This window comes from Sus scrofa, chromosome 13 (genome assembly GCF_054392235.1).
Source record: "Sus scrofa isolate SSC_HxYL_T2T_F1_AM1 chromosome 13, Sscrofa_HxYL_maternal_Yorkshire_Landrace_v2.0, whole genome shotgun sequence".
NCBI lineage: Eukaryota > Metazoa > Chordata > Mammalia > Artiodactyla > Suidae > Sus > Sus scrofa.
This window is the reverse complement of record NC_139395.1, coordinates 45,232,531-45,252,849: the sequence shown is the minus strand read 5'-3', so window position 1 is coordinate 45,252,849 and position 20,319 is coordinate 45,232,531. Positions and strand designations below refer to the sequence as shown.

General features: G+C 39.3%; 1 protein-coding gene across 4 annotated transcripts in view; it reads left to right on the top strand.

The window, feature by feature from the left end:
• Positions 1 to 20,319, top strand: part of SMARCC1 (SWI/SNF related, matrix associated, actin dependent regulator of chromatin subfamily c member 1) — a 166,999-nt gene that overhangs the window by 84,855 nt on the left and 61,825 nt on the right. For 3 of the 4 annotated variants that reach the window (XM_084988231.1, XM_021068731.2, XM_084988232.1), the window contains 3 exons: positions 4,002 to 4,061; positions 18,134 to 18,392; positions 19,764 to 19,925. In XM_084988231.1, coding sequence (XP_084844357.1) covers positions 4,002 to 4,061; positions 18,134 to 18,392; positions 19,764 to 19,925 — 481 coding nt within the window. Of the gene's footprint in view, positions 1 to 4,001; positions 5,136 to 6,977; positions 7,461 to 18,133; positions 18,393 to 19,763; positions 19,926 to 20,319 lie in introns of those variants that run through there. The other variant, XR_014823048.1, reaches the window with a different exon arrangement.

Sequence of the window (20,319 nt, the reverse complement as noted above, 5' to 3'; positions counted from 1 at the left end):
CCAAGTTAAACACACACACACACACACACACACACACACACACACACACACACACACACACACGCATTCTTTTTCTCATGCTATCTTTCATCACGTCCTATCACAAGAGAGTGGATATAGTTCCCTGTGCTATACAGTACATACCTTCTAAACAAAAAAAAGCCAGAATCACTGTATTAATACTTGTAAAAGCAGACATCAGAACAAGTTACTTTACCAGAATTAAAGAGACATTTCAGGAATTCCCATTGTGGCACAGTGGAAATGAATCTGACTAGGAACCATGAGGTTTCGGGTTTGATCCCTGGCCTTGCTCAGTGGGTTAAGGATCTGGCATTACCATGAGCTGTGGTGTAGGTCACAGATGTGGCTCGGATCTGGTGTGGCTGTGGCTGTGGCTGTGGCCGGCAGCCGCAACTCTGATTAGATCCCTAGCCTGGGAACCTCCATATGCCGTGGGTGCGGCCCTAAAAGGACCAAAGACCAAAAAAAAAAAAGACATTTCATGATGATAAAGTGATTATTTAATCAAGAGGATACAATTATTCTAAATATGAATACTTAATTTGCTCACTGTTTCATATAAAGCAAAAACTGATAGAACAGAAAGAAGAAATAGGCAGACACACAAGTATAGTTGGAGTTTTTAATGATCCTTTAACAGTAATTAATCGAACAAACAGGAAGCCAGTAAGAATATGAAAGACTTAGAACAATACTATCAACCAATAAGATTTAATTGGTATGTATAGAAGATACTGCAAAATAGCAGAAAACACACTCTTTTAAAGTGCACAGGGAACTTTAAATATATACAATTCCAAGCCATCAAAGGAATATCAGATTTTAGAGGATTGAGATTATATAGTGTGTTTGTATGATTTAATGCATTTCAAATAAATGTAGTTGGCTGACACAGCAAAATTAAGCTAGAAACCAGAAATAGAGGAAGTGTAGAGAAGATTAATGAGGAGATGGTTATTTGAAAAGAGCAATAAGTTTGATAAACCTCTAGACAGATTGATCAAGAAGAAAAAACGGATTACTGTTCAGGAATGAAAGTATATCAGTGCTGATTCTGCTTGTATGTAAAGGCAATAAAATAACTTTATGGCAGTATCTTTGGCACTTTGATTAAATGGAGAAATCACTTGAAAGCAACAGAATTTTAAAGTTTACTCATGATAGAAAAAACTTGATGATCGGAGCTGTGTCTACCACCTACACCAAAGCTCACAGCAACATTGGATCCTTAACCCACTGAGCAGGGCCAGGAATCGAACCCTTGTCCTCATGGGTACTAGTTTGGTTCATTACAGCTGAGATACAGTGGGAATTTCAAGTTAATGGTTTAGAAGATAGGGTAAATCTGTATTATCCTGGTGGGCCCTGAGTGCCATCACATGTGTCCTTACAAAAGTATGGAGAGATTTTATAGACAGGAGAAGACAGTGTTACCTTGGATGCAGATACTAGCATGAGGTGGCTGCTCAGAGTATTTTGGTGCAGCCACCGAAGAAGGAAGAGGCAGAGAGTTTATTCTCCCCTAGAACTTCCAGAGGGAGCACTGCCCTACCAAAACCTTGATTTTGGTATAGTGATAGTGATTTTCTACTTAGAGCCTCCTGAGATGTGAGTAAATGTTTTGTTATTTTAAACCACCAAGTTTGTTATAATTTCTCAGAGCAGCCACTGGAATAGCCTTATACTTATTTTATCTATATTTAGTTAAACATTTTCCTTGAAACAAAACTCTATGCACAGGTGATTGTGCTGATAAATTTGTACCAAACAAGGAAGAGTTAATGTCAACCTAAACAAATGTTTCCAGAAAGTTAAGTTGAAGGGAACACTCTCAAAGCTAAACATGTTGTGTGCTCAGTTACCCAGCTTCTGGCTATTGAGACCAGATAAATTGGGTTTAGAAAGAAATAATGTAGGAGTTCCTGTTGTGGCTCAGTGATAACAAAACCAACTAGAATCTATGAGGATTCGAGTTCGATCCCTGGCTCTGCTCACTGGTTAAAGGATCTGGTGTTGCCTTGAGCTGCAATGTAGGTTGCAGATGCACCTCAGATCTGGCGTTGCTATGGCTGTGGTGTAGGTTGGTGGCTGCAGCTCCGATTTGACTCCTGGCCTGGGAATTTGCATGTGCCTCAAGCGTGGGCATAAAAAGCAAAAAAGAAAAGAAAAGAAAAGAATGTGCAGGAATGTCCATGGCAGCCTTACCCAAGATAGCCACAAACTATAAATAACCCAGATGTTCATCAGTAGGATAGTTGATAAATTATGGTTTATTCAAACAATGTAATATGACACAAAAATGAAATGGTCTACTTCTTTATAGAAAAATGTGGTTGAAAGCCAGACCCATCAACTACATACTGTGTGGTTTTTTTAGTATACAATTCAGATCAAAGAAAAATTAACCATGATTGTACAATTCAAAATAGTTTGTGTTTTTAGTGTGTTGGTATCAAATGGAAGTCTAAAGTGGGGGAGCCTTTTGGGTGTTGATTTTGCGTGGTGGTTACATGGGTGTGTTGCAGAAATTGTCAAACTATAGACTTAAGATTTGTGTTTTGATGTACATGTATTATACCTCAGTAAATACAAAAGAAAAAATTTCTCAAGTCATGTGGAAACCCTGGCCCTGATGATGTTAATGCAGCTCTTCCCTGAGCCAGTTGAAATCAAGAGGGAAACATTTACTGTTTTAAGTCAGTAGGAATGGAGAAAACCCTTTCTATATTTTGTAGCTAAGAAATTTGGAAAAGGTTGCTGTGGACCTTTCCTATAGATGTCATTCATATCTAGGTTATACAGATTTTCCGTATATTTAAGTTTTATCTTTCAGAATTTAGATAAATTGTTGATAAATTTTGTACTTCTGAAGCTCCAAATCTGATCAATGTTTGTTCATTAAAAATGTAGCCTTTGGAGCTCCCGATGTGAAGGGGAAAAAAAGTCGCTTTTGATTCTCTTAATGTAATCTTCAAGGAATCTGAGCAATGTATTGCAAGTTACAGCTAAATGTATCTTTTCTTTTTTGCCAGGGCATACTTTAGGACTTTAATCCTGAAATTCTTAGAGTCCCCTTTTTATTCTGTAGTTATTTTTAGTGTATTTTTTGGAAATGACCAAATATTTCATAATGATATGGATTGAATATTCTGGAGAACTACCTGCAGTGTGTAGCACAGTTGCGTACAAAGGTTGAGTCAAATGAATTGAGAAACTTTATTGACAAAACAAGGAAATCACAGACAAGAGAGATTTTCTCTTCATTTCTTAAATTGTTATCTCCCAAAATGGAATTTTCAGAGAAGGGATAATACGTTAGAAGGTGTGTTTTGAATTACTAAAATATGTGGCTAAAGAATAGTGTCAAGAATACCACATAACTAGTCATCTGCAAATCAAGAAGTGTGAATCAGCTGATTTTTATATAACACAAATTCAGCTTTCTTATAACGCCATGCTCATGTGAATTATGAGTTATAAAGGATTTTCATGGAAGAGGTGATTTGTCATTTAGGGAATCACTTGGAAATCCTATCAATTGAGAGATGTTAAAATGAGATAATAGGCTGCAATCGGAGTCAACAGTCTCTTAGGGCTCATTATATGTGGTACAGTTTGTCCTTGAAATATGGGAAAAGTGCCACCTTTAAGCTATACCAAATTTTTGTATTATGTTTGTAATATAGCTCACGTATAGTATGCATTAAAATACTATGTCATTGTAGTTTCAAAAGGTATTTTTAAATATCCAAATAATGGAAATAATATGTTGAAGTAGTTGTGAGTCCTTTGTAGAGAGCAAGAAATATTTGAAATAAACTAGCCTTTCTGTTGGGAGTTGAGGTTCCTTGTGTGTTTTTTCCTATAAAGTAATGATTGTTTGCATAAAATAGTCCCCAGAATTTAGAAAGGAATCCTGCTGAAATCTGTATTCAGCTTTAGGAATGAATAAATAATTTCTGTATTTGTTTCTTTAGAGCAAAGGTGCTAGTGCTGGAAGAGAATGGACTGAACAGGAGACCCTTCTACTTCTTGAGGTAAGCAGATTAATGATGGAGCCCCTTTATTCGTATGAATTGGGTGCTAAGTTTCTTTTTTTATTACAGTTGATTTACAGCGTTCTGTCAAATTTTGCTGTATAGCACAGTGACCCATTCATACATATATATGCATGCTTTTTCTCACATTATCCTCCATTAAGTTCTATCACAAGTGACTAGATATAGTTCCCTGTGCTATATAAGCAGGACCTCATTTAAGTTTCTGTGGCTAGCATTTTAAATATGCTTTTGGAATTTATACTGAAAATTTTCATTCCATGTAATGAATTTTAATAGACTTTTTTTGGGCTTTTAGAGTTTAAATATCTGCAGTAGAGGTGATGTGCTGACCGTCAGTGGAGAGATCAAGCCTGGATATGTGTTATTTTGGCTCAGGTTGATTTTTTTCTTTTAAATCTGTTGCGAGCATTTAAGCAAATATTGTAACTCTTCGAAAGTAGTCTGGCTTTCTAACTCTTATTCCAAAATGAGAAGATCTGGCAACCTGGGCCTTCATTCTCACATAGCAATGATTGGCTGGCCTTGAATGGCAGATGTTCCTTTGAAGTGGGGCATTTCTTTAGATGCCAGTTTTTCTTAACTTTGCCCACCTCAGTCATTGTATATTAGTTCCCCAGTGCTATGAGCATATGAGTGTACAGCTTCCATATTTTCCAGAAGGATTTCAGAGAAATAGACAAACATATCTGCCATTGAAACCATTATCCTGTTCATGAAAGCAGAAGACTGTAGTAAACCAGTAATAGTGGATGGTATTTTTGTCAGTTAGCATAGTAAATACTTTCTGAAATTTATTCATGTCTTTGGAGATTCTTTTTTTTTTTTTTTTTTTTTTTTTGCTATTTCTTGGGCCGCTCCCGCGGCATATGGAGGTTCCCAGGCTAGGGGGCGAATCGGAGCTGTAGCCACCGGCCTACGCCAGAGCCACAGCAACGCGGGATCCGAGCCGCGTCTGCAACCTACACCACAGCTCACGGCAACGCCGGATCGTTAACCCACTGAGCAAGGGCAGGGACCGAACCCGCAACCTCATGGTTCCTAGTCGGATTCGTTAACCACTGCGCCACGACGGGAACTCCTGGAGATTCTTGCAAATACTTACCTAAGTAAATCTCAGAGTTATTTCTACTCTGGAGGGTAGAAAAAAGAGAATATTTGGTTTCAGATTTATCAGCCATTTCTCAAGAAGGACCGTTTGTATTTAGTTATAGAATAACAACTGTTGGGTTAAAATGGAGACTTCGTGACAATACTTTATACACATTATATTTATGTACTTTATATACATTATATTGTGAATATAAAGTGTGGGAGCTGAATTAGGACTATATGAAAAAGTTTATCATTAAATCTGTTAGCAATGTTCTTGCCTACATGAAACAGAAAATCTGACTAGCAGTATTAACCAAAAGGACGTTGGTTTTTTCAGATTGAGAGTTCCAAGATTCTTTCCACTGATTAGTGATATTGCCAGGTCCCTAGCTTTCCTGTTGTTTTGTTCTACCTTCCTTAGATTTCCACATTTTTTTCTCTGCTTTCTGGTCACAGGAAGCCTGGTTAGTTGCAAGCTTCATATCCCCATTCAAAATAGCAAGAGAAATGGAAAAGGTACCTCTGGGGACTTCTCTTCTTGGAAGGAAAAGCTTTCCCAGAAGCCCCTTATCGGTCTTTCCTTTCTATCTCAGTGATCACAGTGGGTCTCATAAACATCTAGTACTGCATGTTATCTTGAGAAAACAAATACTTGACATTCTAGTTTCAATAGTGGGATCAGCTTGGAGGAAGTTGATGATTGCTACAGGTAATTTACTAGCAGCATCTACACCAGTTATAACTATAACATTAAAGCAGGGAATTAATGGGGAGTTCCCATTGTGGCTCAGCAGAAATGAATCAGACTAGGAACCATGAGGTTTCAGGTTTGATCCCTGGCCTTGCTCAGTGTGTTAAGGATCCAGCGTTGCCGAGAGCTGTGGTGTAGGTTGCAGACGTGGCTCAGATTCTGTGTTGCTGTGGCTGTGGCTTAGGGCGGAAGCTGTAGTTCTGATTAGATCCCTATCCTAGGAACCTTCATATGCCTCAGGTGTGGCCCTTAAAAAAAAAAAAAAAAAAGCAGCGCAGGAAGAGAGCTCCCTTTCACTGGGGCATTCCATGTGATCCAAACTTATATATCATGTGTAAAATACATGATTTAGGAATTAAGTGTCAAATAAAAGATTAGATGAGATCAGCAGTTCTCCAACTTCTTGGTCTCAGGAGGCACTTGAAGTTTTAAAAATTTTATTGAGGACTCCAAAAAATTTAACATATGTTAACTTTATCAGTATTTCCTGTATTAAAAATTAAAACTGGAGGAGTTCCTGTCGTGGTGCAGTGGTTAACGAATCTGACTAGGAACCATGAGGTTTCGGGTTTGATCCCTGGCCTTGCTCAGTGGGTTAAGGATCTGGTGTTGCCGTGAGCTGCGGTGTAGGTCACAGACGAGGCTCAGATCTCGCATTGCTGTGGCTCTGGTGTATGCCGGCGGCTACAGCTCCAATTAGACCCCTAGCCTGGGAACCTCCATATACCACGGGAGTGGCCCCAGTAAAGGCAAAAAAAAGACCAAAAAAAGAAAACTAAGAAAAAATTTTAATTCACTTAAAAATAACAAACCCCTTTATTTATTTATTTTTTTTTTTGTCTTTTTGCCATTTCTTGGGCCGCTCCAGCAGTGTATGGAGGTTCCCAGGCTAGGGGTCGAATTGGAGCTATAGCCACCGGCCTACGCCAGAGCCACAGCAACGCAAGATCTGAGCCGCGTATGCACCTACACCACAGCTCATGGCAACGCCGGATCGTTAACCCACTGAGCAAGGGCAGGGATCGAACCCGCAACCTCATGGTTCCTAGTCATATTCGTTAACCACTGCGCCACAACGGGAGCTCCACAAACCCCTATAAAGTTAACACATTTAATATTTTCATGAAAAACAGCTTTTGGAAAACAAAAGGTATTAGTAAAAAGTGTAGCATTTTACATTTTAGCAAATCTTTAATGTTTATCCTTTTAGAATACAGCCGATTTCACATTTGCTTTACTGTCAGTTATGTTAAGTATATTAAGAAAATCTGGGAGTTATAGTGGCTTAGCATATTAAGAACCTGACTAGTATCCAGGAGGATGTAGGTTCGCTCCCTGGCCTTGCACATTGGATTAAGGATTCGGTGTTACTGCAAGCTGCTGCATAAGTCACAGGTGCATCTTGGATCTGGCGTTGTTGTGGCTGTGGCATAGGCTGGCAGCCGCAGCTCCAATTAAACCCCTACCCTGGGACCTTCCATATGTAGCCCTAAAAAGCAAGAAAAAAAAAAAAAAAAAGAAAGAAAAGAAAATCTGGTATCACCTGGACATGTAGTTGGAAGCAGGAGGAAAATCTTAATTGCCTTTTCAGATAATTATGGATATTCTTTGATACAAGCTTTTCCCTCCCCCCTTTTTTAACAAATTGAAGGTTTGTGTAAACCCTGTGTTAAGCAAGTCTATTGGTGCCATTTTTCCAACAATATTTGCTCACCTTGTGTCTCTGTCATATTTTGGTAATTCTAGCAATATGTCGAACTTATTATATTTGTTATAGTGATCTGTATAGTGGTCTTTGCTGTTACTGCTGCAGAGATTGTATTATAACTCAGTGAAGGCTCAGATGATGGTTAGCTTTTTTTAGCAATAAAGTATTTTTATACTAAGATACATACTTTTTAAAAGAAATAATGCTATTGTACACTTAACAGACTGCAGTTAGTGTAAACATAAATTTTATATGCACTGGGAAACCAAAATATCTGTGTGACTTGGTTCATTTGCAACATTCTCTGTGACATCTGCAGTGGTCCAGAACTGAATCTGCAACATCTCTGAGGTATGCTTGTACTACGTTAAAACTTGACTGTTCGTAGCTTTTTAAGGGTTATTTGTAGCATGGAATCCATTGGTCTCTCTTGCACTAATTAATAGTGGATCTTTTAATCCATATATAATTGTGTAACATCTTTCATTGATAAATTGGAAAATACTGATTTACTGAATTATGAAAATTTTCCAAATGTTGATACAGTTCATTATGCAATATCAGATCTAATTTGAGAATACTAACTACCAGTCTCTTTAGAAAAAAAGTCTTGTAAAGAGCAGAACAAGCTTTCATGGCAGAGATGTGTTTTTTAGAATTCTAACTTTCACTTAATCATTGACAATGAACATTATCAGTTGTTTTCCTTGTAGTGACACTTTTGAGAATCATGTATTTTGAGAAAATGTATGCCAGATATCTGTGTCTGTAAAACCATGGTGTGTTAGCCATGCATTCTAGTAAAAATGATATTCAATGAAAAGAGTGTCTCTTTGAGCTAACACTCAGTCTCACAAATGCTTTTCCTATAGACAATATCATGCTTTGAGAGTTGGTATTTAGTCCTCTTTTACCTCCCGTTTCTTACCTCCTATGTTAAAGATACATGGACTTAAGTATTTAGATTCAATAAAATGAATAATTTTTAGTGTTTCATCAAAGAAATGTTTAAGTAAAGTTGACCTATTTTGCTTTTGCAAATATGTGACAATGAAGAATAAAGGGACAGTTAAGAAAGTCTTGTACCACTGCTTTAATTGATGCAGAGGAGCTAGTGGTTCACGCACCAATGCTTTTGCACCATTGTGCAAATGTCAACATAATGAAAAAGGCAATAATGACCTAGTATTATTCTGAAAATGATATTGGTCCCTGTGACAGGGTCTGGTGCTCCGTGGGTCTCCAGACCACGCTTTGGAATATGCTAAGCCTGATGATCGTCTCACATTTCTTTTTTTTTTTTTTTTTTTGTCTTTTTTGCTATTTCTTTGGGCCGCTTCCGCGGCATGTGGAGGTTCCCAGGCTAGGGGTCCAATTGGAGCTGTAGCCACCGGCCTACGCCAGAGCCACAGCAACGCAGGATCTGAGCCGCGTCTGCAACCTACACCACAGCTCACGGCAACGCCGGATCGTCAACCCACTGAGCAAGGGCAGGGACCGAACCCGCAACCTCATGGTTCCTAGTCGGATTCGTTAACCACTGCGCCATGACGGGAACTCCGTCTCACATTTCTATATTGCTTTGTTCATTAAGAAGTTTCAGTGGTATATTAGCTCTTTTTCTTTTTAACACTCTTCTACTTTTCCTTGTTCTCGCTTCTTAATCTCTCTGTCTGTATGTGTGTATCTCTGGATCAAAATTCAAAGAGATTGTTCTTTCTGAGTTTTTACCACTATTTTCGTTTATTCTCACTTGTCCATTCAGTTTCAGTGATAATGTAGAGAGCCTCTTTTCTCAGCCCCTTTTTATTTATTTTAGGGCTATTTTGTCTAGTCATATGTGCCATGGGTACTAATTTAAAAGTCTCAGTACTTGTAGGGGGAGCATGGAATATGCTTTTGTATTGCTGTTTTAGAATCATTGGGCTCTGAGGAGAAATTTAATTGCACAGTACCACCTGGAACAACAATCTTTTGGTCACTTTTCCTTGGGGCACAGTGATACTCAGTATTTTCTCTTCTACATTTAGATTAGTGGATGGTAAATACAGAGTGAGGTCAGAATGGCTGAGCTACTGTTTACTCTGAACATTCCCAAGAAAACCACAGTATCCTTACACAATAGTGCATATTCTCTCCTGCAGGTGGAACCTGTGCAATGGTTGATTTTTCTTTTAAACCTGCAGTTGAATCAACATGTGAAGTAAAAGACTTCTCAACAGCATTGTTTACTGCTAACACCTTCTATTTTTATACTTTATTTATCAGTAATTAATAGCTTAAGAACATGAAGTTAGATGAAAAAATTTTAATGGATTTATAACTAAAAGTTCAGTTTCTCCCTAATTAATAGATAAATCTCAAAGACTCACTAGGGTTTATTGTCCCTACCCCCATCCCTACCATTTTATTGGTCAAGTATATCACACATGCACTTTCCCAGATATTTGGGATTATTTTGAGACAACTGCTTTTATTAAAAAAAGACTTTATTTGATATGATTTCTTACCAGAGTGCACAGTTCTTGTATGGGATGCTGCAGGTTGTGTATGGGATGTTTGGTTGTGTTCAGTTCATTGTTTTACTACAAATATTAGAGGCATAATTTCAGTTGCAGATAACCAAAGTAGAATCTATATATTGGACAAATGAATGTAGTTTGAAAAAGATCTTTAATTAGTAGATAGGCACACATCAAGAAGATGGAGACTTGGTTAAGATTTTATTTGTAAAATGTATGAGGAATTTAAGGTGTTTCACCCAAGAAAGTATCATCAGTATAAGAAGCCACAGAAGGCTAATGCAATTCTTTGAGCAGTTAGAAATTGCATTGATAGAGTCAGGGCTCCAGACGGAAGGACGCCTTTATGGCATCATTCTATTCCATAGTGGTTAAGGGGATTTTTTTAAAGAAGCAATCGTGATTTCTTTTAAGTCCACAACTGACTACAGTGTTCTTTTTTGTTATTACTTAATGAATTTTATTACATTTATAGGTGTACAACAGTCATCACAACTCAATTTTATAGCATTATCATCCCAAACCCCCAGTGCATCCTCCCACCCCCCAACCTGTCTCATTTGGAAACCGTAAGTTTTTCAAAGTCTGAGAGTCAGTATCTGTTCTGCAAAGAAGTTCATTCTGTCCTTTTTTTTAGATTCACATGTAAGTGAAAGCATTTGATGTTGGTGTCTCATTGTCTGACTGACTTCACTTAGTGTGATAATTTGTAGGTCCATCCATGTTGCTAAAAATGCCTGTATTTCATTTCTTTTAATGGCTGAGTAATATTCCACTGTGTATATGTACCAAATCTTCTTTATCCACCCTTCTGTCGATGGATGTTTAGGTTGTTTCCACGTCTTGGATGTTGCAGGTATTGCTGCAGTGAACATTGGAGTACATGTGTCTTTTCAAGTCATGGTTTTCTCTGGATAGATGCCCAGGAGTGGGATTGCTGGGAATCCCTGAGAATCTCTGAGAATCTCCATACTGTTTTCCACAGTGGTTGCAGCAATTTACAATCCCACCAACAGTGTAACAGGATTCCTTTTTCTCCACACCCTCTCCAGCACTTATTGTTTGTAGACTTTATGATGATGGCCATTCTGGCTGGTGTAAGGTGGTACTTCATAGTGGTTTTGATTTGCATTTCTCTAATGATAAGTGATGTTGAACATCTTTTCATGTGTTTTTTGGCCACCTTTATGTTTTCTTTGGAGAACTGTCTGTTTAGATCTTCTGCCCATTTTTTGATGGGGTTGTTTGTTTTTTTGGTGTTGAGCAGTAGGAGGTGTTTATACACGTTGGAGATTAATCCCTTGTCACTCGGTTCATTTGCAAAGATTTTCTCCCACTCTGTGGGTTGTCGTTTCGTTTTTCTAAGGGTTTCCTTTGCTGTGCAGAAACTTTTAAGTTTAATTAGGTACCATTTGTTTATTTTTGTTTTCACTGTCATTACTCTTAAGAGGTGGATCTTAGAAGATGTTGCTGTTATTTATGTCAGAGAGTTCGGCCTATGTTTTCCTCTAAGTTTTATAGTATCTGGTCTTATATCCAGGTCTTTAATCCATTTTGAGTTTCTTTTTGTGTATGGTGTTAGGGAGTGTTCTCATGTCATTCTTTTCCATGTGGCTGCCCAGTTTTCCCAGCACCACTTATTGAACAAGCTGTCTTTTCTCCATTGTATATTCTTGCCTCCTTTGTCATAGATTAGTTGGCTGTGGGCGTGTGGGTTTAATTCTGGGCTTTCTATCCTGTTCCACTGATCTGTATTTCTGTCTTTGTGCCAGTACTATACAGTTTTGATGACTGTTCTTTGTAGTATAGCCTGAAGTCCGGGAGCCTGATTCCTCCAGCTCCATTTTTCTTTTTCAGGATGTTGTGCTTCCTGGATTTGAGTGAGGGGTTCCTTTCCCATGTTAGGGAAGTTTTTGGCTATTATCTCTTCAAATATTTTTTCTGTCCCCTTCTCTCTCTCTTCTCCTTCTGGCACCCCTATAATACAGATGTTGGTCTTTTTAACGTTGTCCCAGAGTTCTCTGAGACTCTTAATTTGTTTTCAATCTTTTTTCTCATCTGTAATTTCCACTAATCTGTGATTTCCACTAATATGTCCTCTACCTCGCTTATTCGTTCTTCTGCTTCCTGTATTCTGCTGTTGACTGCTTCTAATGAATTTTTTATTTCAGTTATTGTATTTTGCATCTCTTCTTGCTTAAGTTTTATATCTTGTATTTCTTTGTTTAGTGTTTACTGTAAATTATCCTTCTTTGCCTCCAATTTATTTCCAATGTCATGCATCATCTTCAGCATCAACAATCTAAATTCTTTTTTCTGGAAGCTGAGAATCTCTTAATGACCCAGCTATTTTTCTGGGGTTTTTTCTTTCTCCCTTATCTGAGTTGTAGTTCTCTGTCTTTTCATTTTTATAGGTTTTTGGTATGGTGACTTTTTTACAAATAATAGAGTTGTAGCCTTTCTTACTTCTGGTGTCCACTCCCCCTCCCCCACCCCGGTGGCTGAAGTTGGTGCATGGGGACCTTGCTGTAGGCTTCCTGATGGGAGGGACTGGTGCCTGCCCACTGGTAGGTAGAGCTGTTTCTAAATCCTCTGATGGTGGGGCTTTATCTCTGGGTGAGATTAGAGGCTGCCTGTTTGCTTGGGGGGTCTTTAGGCCGCCTGTTTACTGCTGGGTGGGGCTGTGATCCCACCTGGATTGTTGTTTGGCCTGGGGCTTCTCAGTGCTGACTGATGGGTGGGGCTAGATTTTCCCAAAATGGTCTATTCCCAAGAGCTTTGCTTCCAGTGCCCTTCCCCCACACCAAATCACATTCACCTCCTGTTTTTTTGTTTTTTTGTTTTATAATTTTTTTATTTTCCCACTGTACAGCAAGGGGGTCAGGTTATCCTTACATGTATACATTACAATTACAGTTTTTCCCCCACCCTTTGTTCTGTTGCAACATGAGTATCTAGACAAAGTTCTCAATGCTATTCAGCAGGATCTCCTTGTAAATCTATTCTAAGTTGTGTCTGATAAGCCCAAGCTCCCGATCCCTCCCACTGTTTTTCCAGGAGATCCTCAAAGAACTGCGGTCAGGTTTGACCCAGATTCTTATAGAGACTTTGCTTTGCCCTGGGACCCAGTGCACATGAAAGTCTGTGTGTGCCTTTTAAGAATGGGGTCTCCGTTTCCCCCAGTCCCTTGGAGCTCCTGCTTACAAGCCCCACTGGGCCTTCAATGCCAGATGCTCCAGGGGCTCTTTCTCCCAATACCGAATCACCAGGTGTGGGGACTTGACATGGGGCTCAGAACTCTCACTCCTGTAGGTTAGTCTCAGTGATACAGTTACTTTCCAGTCTGTGGGGCTTCCCACCTAGGAGGTATGGGGTTGCTTATATCATGTGATTGCCGCTCCTCCCTCTTGATGTGGCCTCCTCTTTGTTGTCTGGAGTAGGATATCTTTTTGAAAGTTTCCAGTCCATTTGGTTGAAGATTGCTCAGCATTTGGTTGTAATTTCATTGTTTTTAGGAGAGAAGTTGAGCTCCAGTCCTTCTATTCTGTCATCTTAATCCCATCTCTCCAGATTACAGCATTCTTCCCAGTCATTTATAATTGTCCCAGGACTTGAAATTGATAAAACTTGAATCTGTGAGCTTGTTGGTTCTCCCTCGTTAACATGAGTCTTTCTCTTGTTTGCTTTGCTTTCTCATGCTTTGTTATCATGGTCCCTTAGATAATGGACATAAACTCTTGTATCTGTAAATAAAATCCTTTGGAGTTACTGACACTGATCACTAGATGAGTTTGTCACATATTTTATACTGGCTCAATAATAGAAACAATAGCATTAGAAGATAGTCATTAAGCGTCATCAAAGATTTTCTTACACTGTGCTTGTACTTGATATACATTTATTTGATATGCAATGCAATAAATATTTTTTCCTGTGTAATTTTTTTATTGAAATATACTTGATCTACAATATTGTATTAGTTTCAGGTGTACAGCAGGGTAATTCAGTTATATATATATATATATATATATTTCAGATTATTTTCAATTATAAGCTATTATAATGAATATAGTTTCCTGTGCTATACAGTAAATCCATGTTGCTTATCTTCCTGTGTAATTTTGAATTACACTTTAATTATTTTTTTAATGGCCACACCCATCATATGGAAGTTTCCAGGCCAGAGATTGAATCCTCGCCTCTGCAGCAACCTGCTGCAGTCGATCCTTAACCCATTGTGCCACAGAGGGGACTCCCTTGAATTACACTTTCGATGAGTATATCTTCTAGTAAAAAAATGTCTTCAGGAAAAGCCTTTTTTAAAAAAATAATTTTTAAAAAATATTCAGAGCCATGGGAAAGTCAAATTCATTTTCAGGTTTGGTCTAGTTACCTGTGGTTAAGCTGAGCAAATTTTATTGGGTACTATATTTCAGGAATGTGGCAGACGCTGCATGTTGAGATGACTAGGCCATAGTCTCTACAGTTAAGGGATTCATAGTCTAGTGGGTGATAAGAAACAGATTAAAACACAATTTGAGGTATACCTAGAACGGGCATGTATATAGAGAAGTGGCTATAAGATATAATGGACAACTCTTGGGAGTGGGATGCCACTGTTGGTCTGTTACATCATAGTTCTAGTGCAGAACAAACCATACATAGGCAAAATACTTAAGAAGAGTGTTGCAGGATCTGGGTATTCCTAGAACATTAAAGAGTAGAGAGGTTGGGTGGAAGATGGTAGCAGAGTCTTGGTCCTATTCAGTGTTAATTTTTTTTTTTTTTTTTGTCTTTTTGCCTTTTTTTCTAGGGTTGCACCTGCAGCATATGAAGGTTCCCAGGCTAGGGGTCCAATGGGAGCTGCAGCTGCCAACCTTCGCCACAGCCACAGCAACGTGGGATCTGAGCTGGGTCTTTGACCTACACCACAGCTCACCACAACCTCATGGTTCCTAGTCAGATTCTTTAACCACCGAGCCATGATGGGAACTCCGGTCTTAATTCTGTAAGACAATGATGAGCACTGAAATAGTTTTAAGCAGAAGAGGAACAGTGTCCAGTGTGAAACATACTTTACTCTAGCAACAGGAAGAAGGGTGAGTTTAAAGAGAGAGAGAAAGGCAGTTCTAAGAATCTAGGTAAGCAGTGGTGCAAACCCCAGTGATGACAGAAGGAATGAAGGTGTTTTTTTTTTGTAGTGTAAAATGTCTACTAATGACTTTTTTTTTTTTGCTTTTTAGGGCCGCACCCGCAGCACATGGAGGTTCCCAGGCTAAGGGTCAAATCAGAGCTGTAGCTGCCAGCCTACGCCACAGCCACAGCAATGAGAGATCCGAGCCTTGTTTGCGATCTATACCACAGCTCACAACAACGCCGGATCCTTAACCCACTGAGCAAGGCCAGGGATTGAACCCGCAATCTCATGTCTCCTAGTCGATTTGTTTCCACTGCGCCACAGCAGAAACTCCAAAATGTCTACTAATGACTTTTCTCTGTACATCACCCTTCCCCTCCTTCCTGGCCAGTCTTTCACCATGTTCTGTTTTGAAAATATCTCTTCAGTCTGTCCCTCTTAGGTAGTGCTCCTGTCAGTGCCTAGTCTCTGAACTTCACTGTTTCTCACCTTTCTGCTTTTCTGGATGCTCACTTGTGCTTGAATTTTGCAAGCAGTTTTCTTTGGTATGCTCCGAAAAAAACTTTGTGAATTTTCTTATTTTTTACTGGCTGAAGGAAAATAAATAAAGAAAAAATTTTAAATAGCAAGTTCATTTGAAAAGGTTATGCTAGAACATGTCAAGAAAATCTCCACTCAGGAGTTCCCATTGTGGCTCAGCGGAAACGAATCTGACTAGCGTTTATGAGGACCCAGATTCGATCCCTGGCCTCGCTCAGTGGGTTAAAGATCCAGTGTTGCCTTGAGCTGTTGTGAAGGTCGCAGATGCACCTCAGATCTGGTGTTGCTGTGGCTGTGGTGTAGGCCAGTGGCTACAGCTCCATTTCCACCCCTAGCCTGGGAACCTCCATATGCTGCAGGTGCAGCCCTAAAAAGACAAAAACAAAACAAAACAAAACAAAAGTTCCCCTCATAATCTGAAACTTAAGATGATGTTATTTATGTTTCTGGCCCCAAGGACCCTAGTTAGATTGATAGAATTTTGGTTTTTTTTCATAGGCTGGAACTTATTTCTAAGCAATTCCTTTTAGAACTACCTGAAACCACTGACTGTCCAGAGGAAACCCAGAATTAGCCTGTTTTCAAGGAATTTAATGACTAAGGTGATTTTCTGTCTTGGTTTTTAGAGAGTCCTCTACCACTCCAGTGAGAAAGAAAGCCCAGTACAGCCGTTAGAGCCCAGAGTTAATAATTCACTGAGGTGGAGTTCCCCTTGTGGCTCAGCAGGTTAAGAACTTGACATAGTGTCCATGAGGATGCAAGTTCGATTCCTGGCCTTGCTCAATGGGTTAAAGATCTAGCGCTGCCAGATGCTGCCGCATAGGTCGCAGATGTGGCTTGGATCTGGGATTGCTGTGGCTGTGGAATAGGCCAGTAGCTGCAGCTCCAGTTTGACTCCATGCTGGGAACTTCTATATGTTGGAGGTGCAACTCTAAAAAGAAGAAAAAAAAAAAAGTAAAAAAGTTCACTGAGGCAATAAACATGGAGAGAACCCTCATCGTGGCTAGCTCCTCTTACAGCTGTATCTGCAGATTAGGCTCCGCAGTAAGATTGCCATTCAATTGTTGACATTTGATCCAGGTATTTTTTTATTGTTGATGTGGGGGCTCTTAGGTGTATGTAGAATGTTCAGCAGCATCTATGGCTTCTGCCTGCTAGATGCCATTAGCACCTCCCCAGTTGTGTCACCCAAAAATGTCTCCAGACATTGCCACATGATCCCAAGGAGGCATAATTGCCCCAGTTGATAGTCATGGTTCTAGAGAGAACCACATGAGAGTAGCAACTTTGGTCAACTATCAGATTCTTTTTACCCAGTTCATTCCTTGACTTTCTTAACATGACATATTTCTCTTTTTCTTCATACCATTCAATCCCTATTCCCTTTGGAGGTGCTTTTTCTAGTTTTGTTGGAGTTTTTCAGTATTTTCTCTAAAAATTTAACAAATTTTAAACCAGAAATATATATACTTTATAAATTTTAGTATCAGTTTCTTAATTTCTAACAAAAAAGTTTGGAGATTGAGATGGTATTGAATCTGTAGTTTAATTTGGAGAGAATTGACATTTTAACAGTATTGAGACTTACAGTTCCCACTGTGGCACAGTGGGTTAAGAATCCAACTGTAGTGGTTCTGGTCGCTGCAGAGGCATGGGTTCAGTCCCCTGACCAGCACTGCAGATTAAAGGATCTGGTGTTGAAGCCGAGGCTTGGATTCAGTCCCTAGCCAGGGAACTTCCACTTGCTGCCAGTGTAGCCATAAAAAACAGACAACATTGAATCTTCTAGTGAATGAACACAGTGTATGGCTTCATTTATTTAGGTCTTTGATTTCTCAGCATTTTTAATTTTTTCCAGCATATGAGTAGCATATATTCTTCATTATATTTATTCCTAAGTATTTCATTTTTGTGTCATTTTAAATACTTTTCCAACTTAACATTTTTCATTGCTAGTGTATGTAGAAATATATTTCTATTACCCTTCTAACCAATGAACTTGCTAAACTTTATAGTTTAATGCCTTTTTTGTAGATTCCATAGTATTTTCTGTGTTTACAATCTATGTTTACAACCAGTTGTTTTTCCTTTATAATATGCACACTTTTTGTTTTTCTTGACCAATTGAGAATTTAATAAGGAAAGCAATCAAATCTACTTATTTTCTTATGTACAGTATAGCGTTTTCATTATTGTTTTTAAAGCCTATCTAATGAACAGTAATAGGCTTCTGATGTCATTAAATATTACTTGTTACCTGAAGTTTTAACTTTAGCTCCTGTTTTTTTCTGTCATAGGCCCTAGAGATGTATAAGGATGATTGGAACAAAGTGTCAGAACATGTTGGAAGTCGCACGCAAGATGAATGCATCCTCCACTTTTTGAGGCTTCCCATTGAGGACCCATACCTTGAGAATTCAGATGCTTCTCTAGGGCCCCTGGCCTACCAGCCTGTCCCCTTCAGTCAGTCGGGAAACCCAGTCATGAGCACTGTTGCTTTTTTGGCGTCTGTGGTGGATCCTCGTGTGGCATCTGCTGCAGCCAAAGCAGCTTTGGGTATGGCTTTCCTAAGCCATTTTGCCAGTATGGCAATTTCAGATAATGGTTTGATGTTTTTCCTTCGTGAAAGTTCTATCTCAGATTTAAATGTTATCAGCTATTACATTCATTTCAGTCATATAAATAATAAAAAATCCATTATTACTCCTTAAAGATACCTCGTATTTTATAATATTATAGCATTTTAAACCAAAGCACTTAGAGGTTCCCTTGTGGTGCAGTGGATTAAGGCTCCCGTGGTGCCACAGCTGGGAGCTTCCACGTGCCATGGATGTGGCCAAAAAAAATAATGTAAAATAAACTAAAACACTTAAAATGCAGTAGCTTTCAAACTAAGAGCATTTATTAAGAATTGGGCAAAACAGGAGTTTCTGCTGTTTTGCAGTGGGTTAAGATCAGTGCAGAGGTGATACTAGTTTGATCTCCGACCCAATGCTATGGGTTGAAAGATCCACCTTTGCTGAAGCTGTGGGTCAGACTCTATCCCTGGCATGGGAACTTACGTATGTCATGGGTGTGGCCATTTAAAAAAAAAAAGAATTGGCTGAACAGGAGTTCCCCCCAGCACAGCGAGTTAAAGATCTGGCTTTTCACTGCTGTGACTTGGGTTGCTGCTGTGGTGTGGGTTTGATCCCTGACCCGGGAAACTTACAAATGTTGTGGGCACAACCAGCAACAAAAACAAAAAAAAAAAAGAACTGAACAAAATAGAGTTCTTAAAATTGTATATTTTATGATTCATTTGGAGTTTAATATACCTGGCAAAGAGGAGTCATGTTACATTTTTGGATTATATTAATTCTGAACAGAAGCTTCTCACAACATAAAACCCTTTCTTGACTTTCTTGTTTAATCCTTGGTACTTTCGTAATTAAAATCTAGCAAGCAGAGTTAGATAAAATTTAGACAGCAGTTTTGATTATTATTGATAGAAATATAAAGATCTTGGAGTTCCTGTCTTGGCTCAGTGGTTAACGAATCTGACTAGGAACCATGTGGTTGCAGGTTCGATCCCTGGCCTTGCTCAGTGGGTTAAGGATCTGGTGTTGCCAGATTAGACCCCTAGCCTGGGACCCTCCATGTGCCGAGGGAGTGGCCCCAGAAAAAGGCAAAAAGCCCCCCCCCCCCAAAAAAATCTAGTTTATGTACCAAGATACTATGACATGTAAAAGTGAGAGTCATAGAATTTCACTACTGTACATAATAATCTCCTTTGGCCCTCTTCCTTTGCTGGGGTAAATCAGATCAAGTCCCCAGAAAAGTCACGGTTACTCATGATATACTAATGTTGTGTCAGATTTCCTTGTTTACATTGAAGCAAAAATTTGTAAAAAACCAGGTCACCGTTATATTTTTATTCTTAAACAGAGGAGTTTTCTCGAGTCCGGGAGGAGGTACCTCTGGAATTGGTAGAGGCTCATGTCAAGAAAGTTCAAGAAGCAGCTCGAGCCTCTGGGAAAGTAGATCCTACCTACGGCCTGGAGAGCAGCTGTATTGCTGGCACGGGGCCCGATGAACCAGAAAAGCTTGGTGAGTCACTGCTGTGCCCAAGGACAGGGTTAATAGATGCTATCTATGTATTTTCCTGTCAACGGGCTAAAATAATTGGGTTTACTTGTACTTAAAAGTGAGTACAGTGATCAGTACAAACTTGTGTCTTAAAAATTAGTGTATGGGGGTTTCCATCGTGGTTAACAAACCCAACTAGTATCCGTGAAGATGTGGGTTTGATCCCTGACCTCCCTCAGTGGGTTAAGGATCCGGTGTTGCCGTGAGCTGTGGTGTAGGTCGCAGATGCGGCTCAGATCCCAGAATTGCTGTGGGTCTGGCACAGGCCAGCAGTTGCACCTTCGATTCTACCCCTAGCCTAGGAACCTCCATGTGCCACAGGCGAGGCCCTAAAAAGACCCCCCCAAAAAAAAAA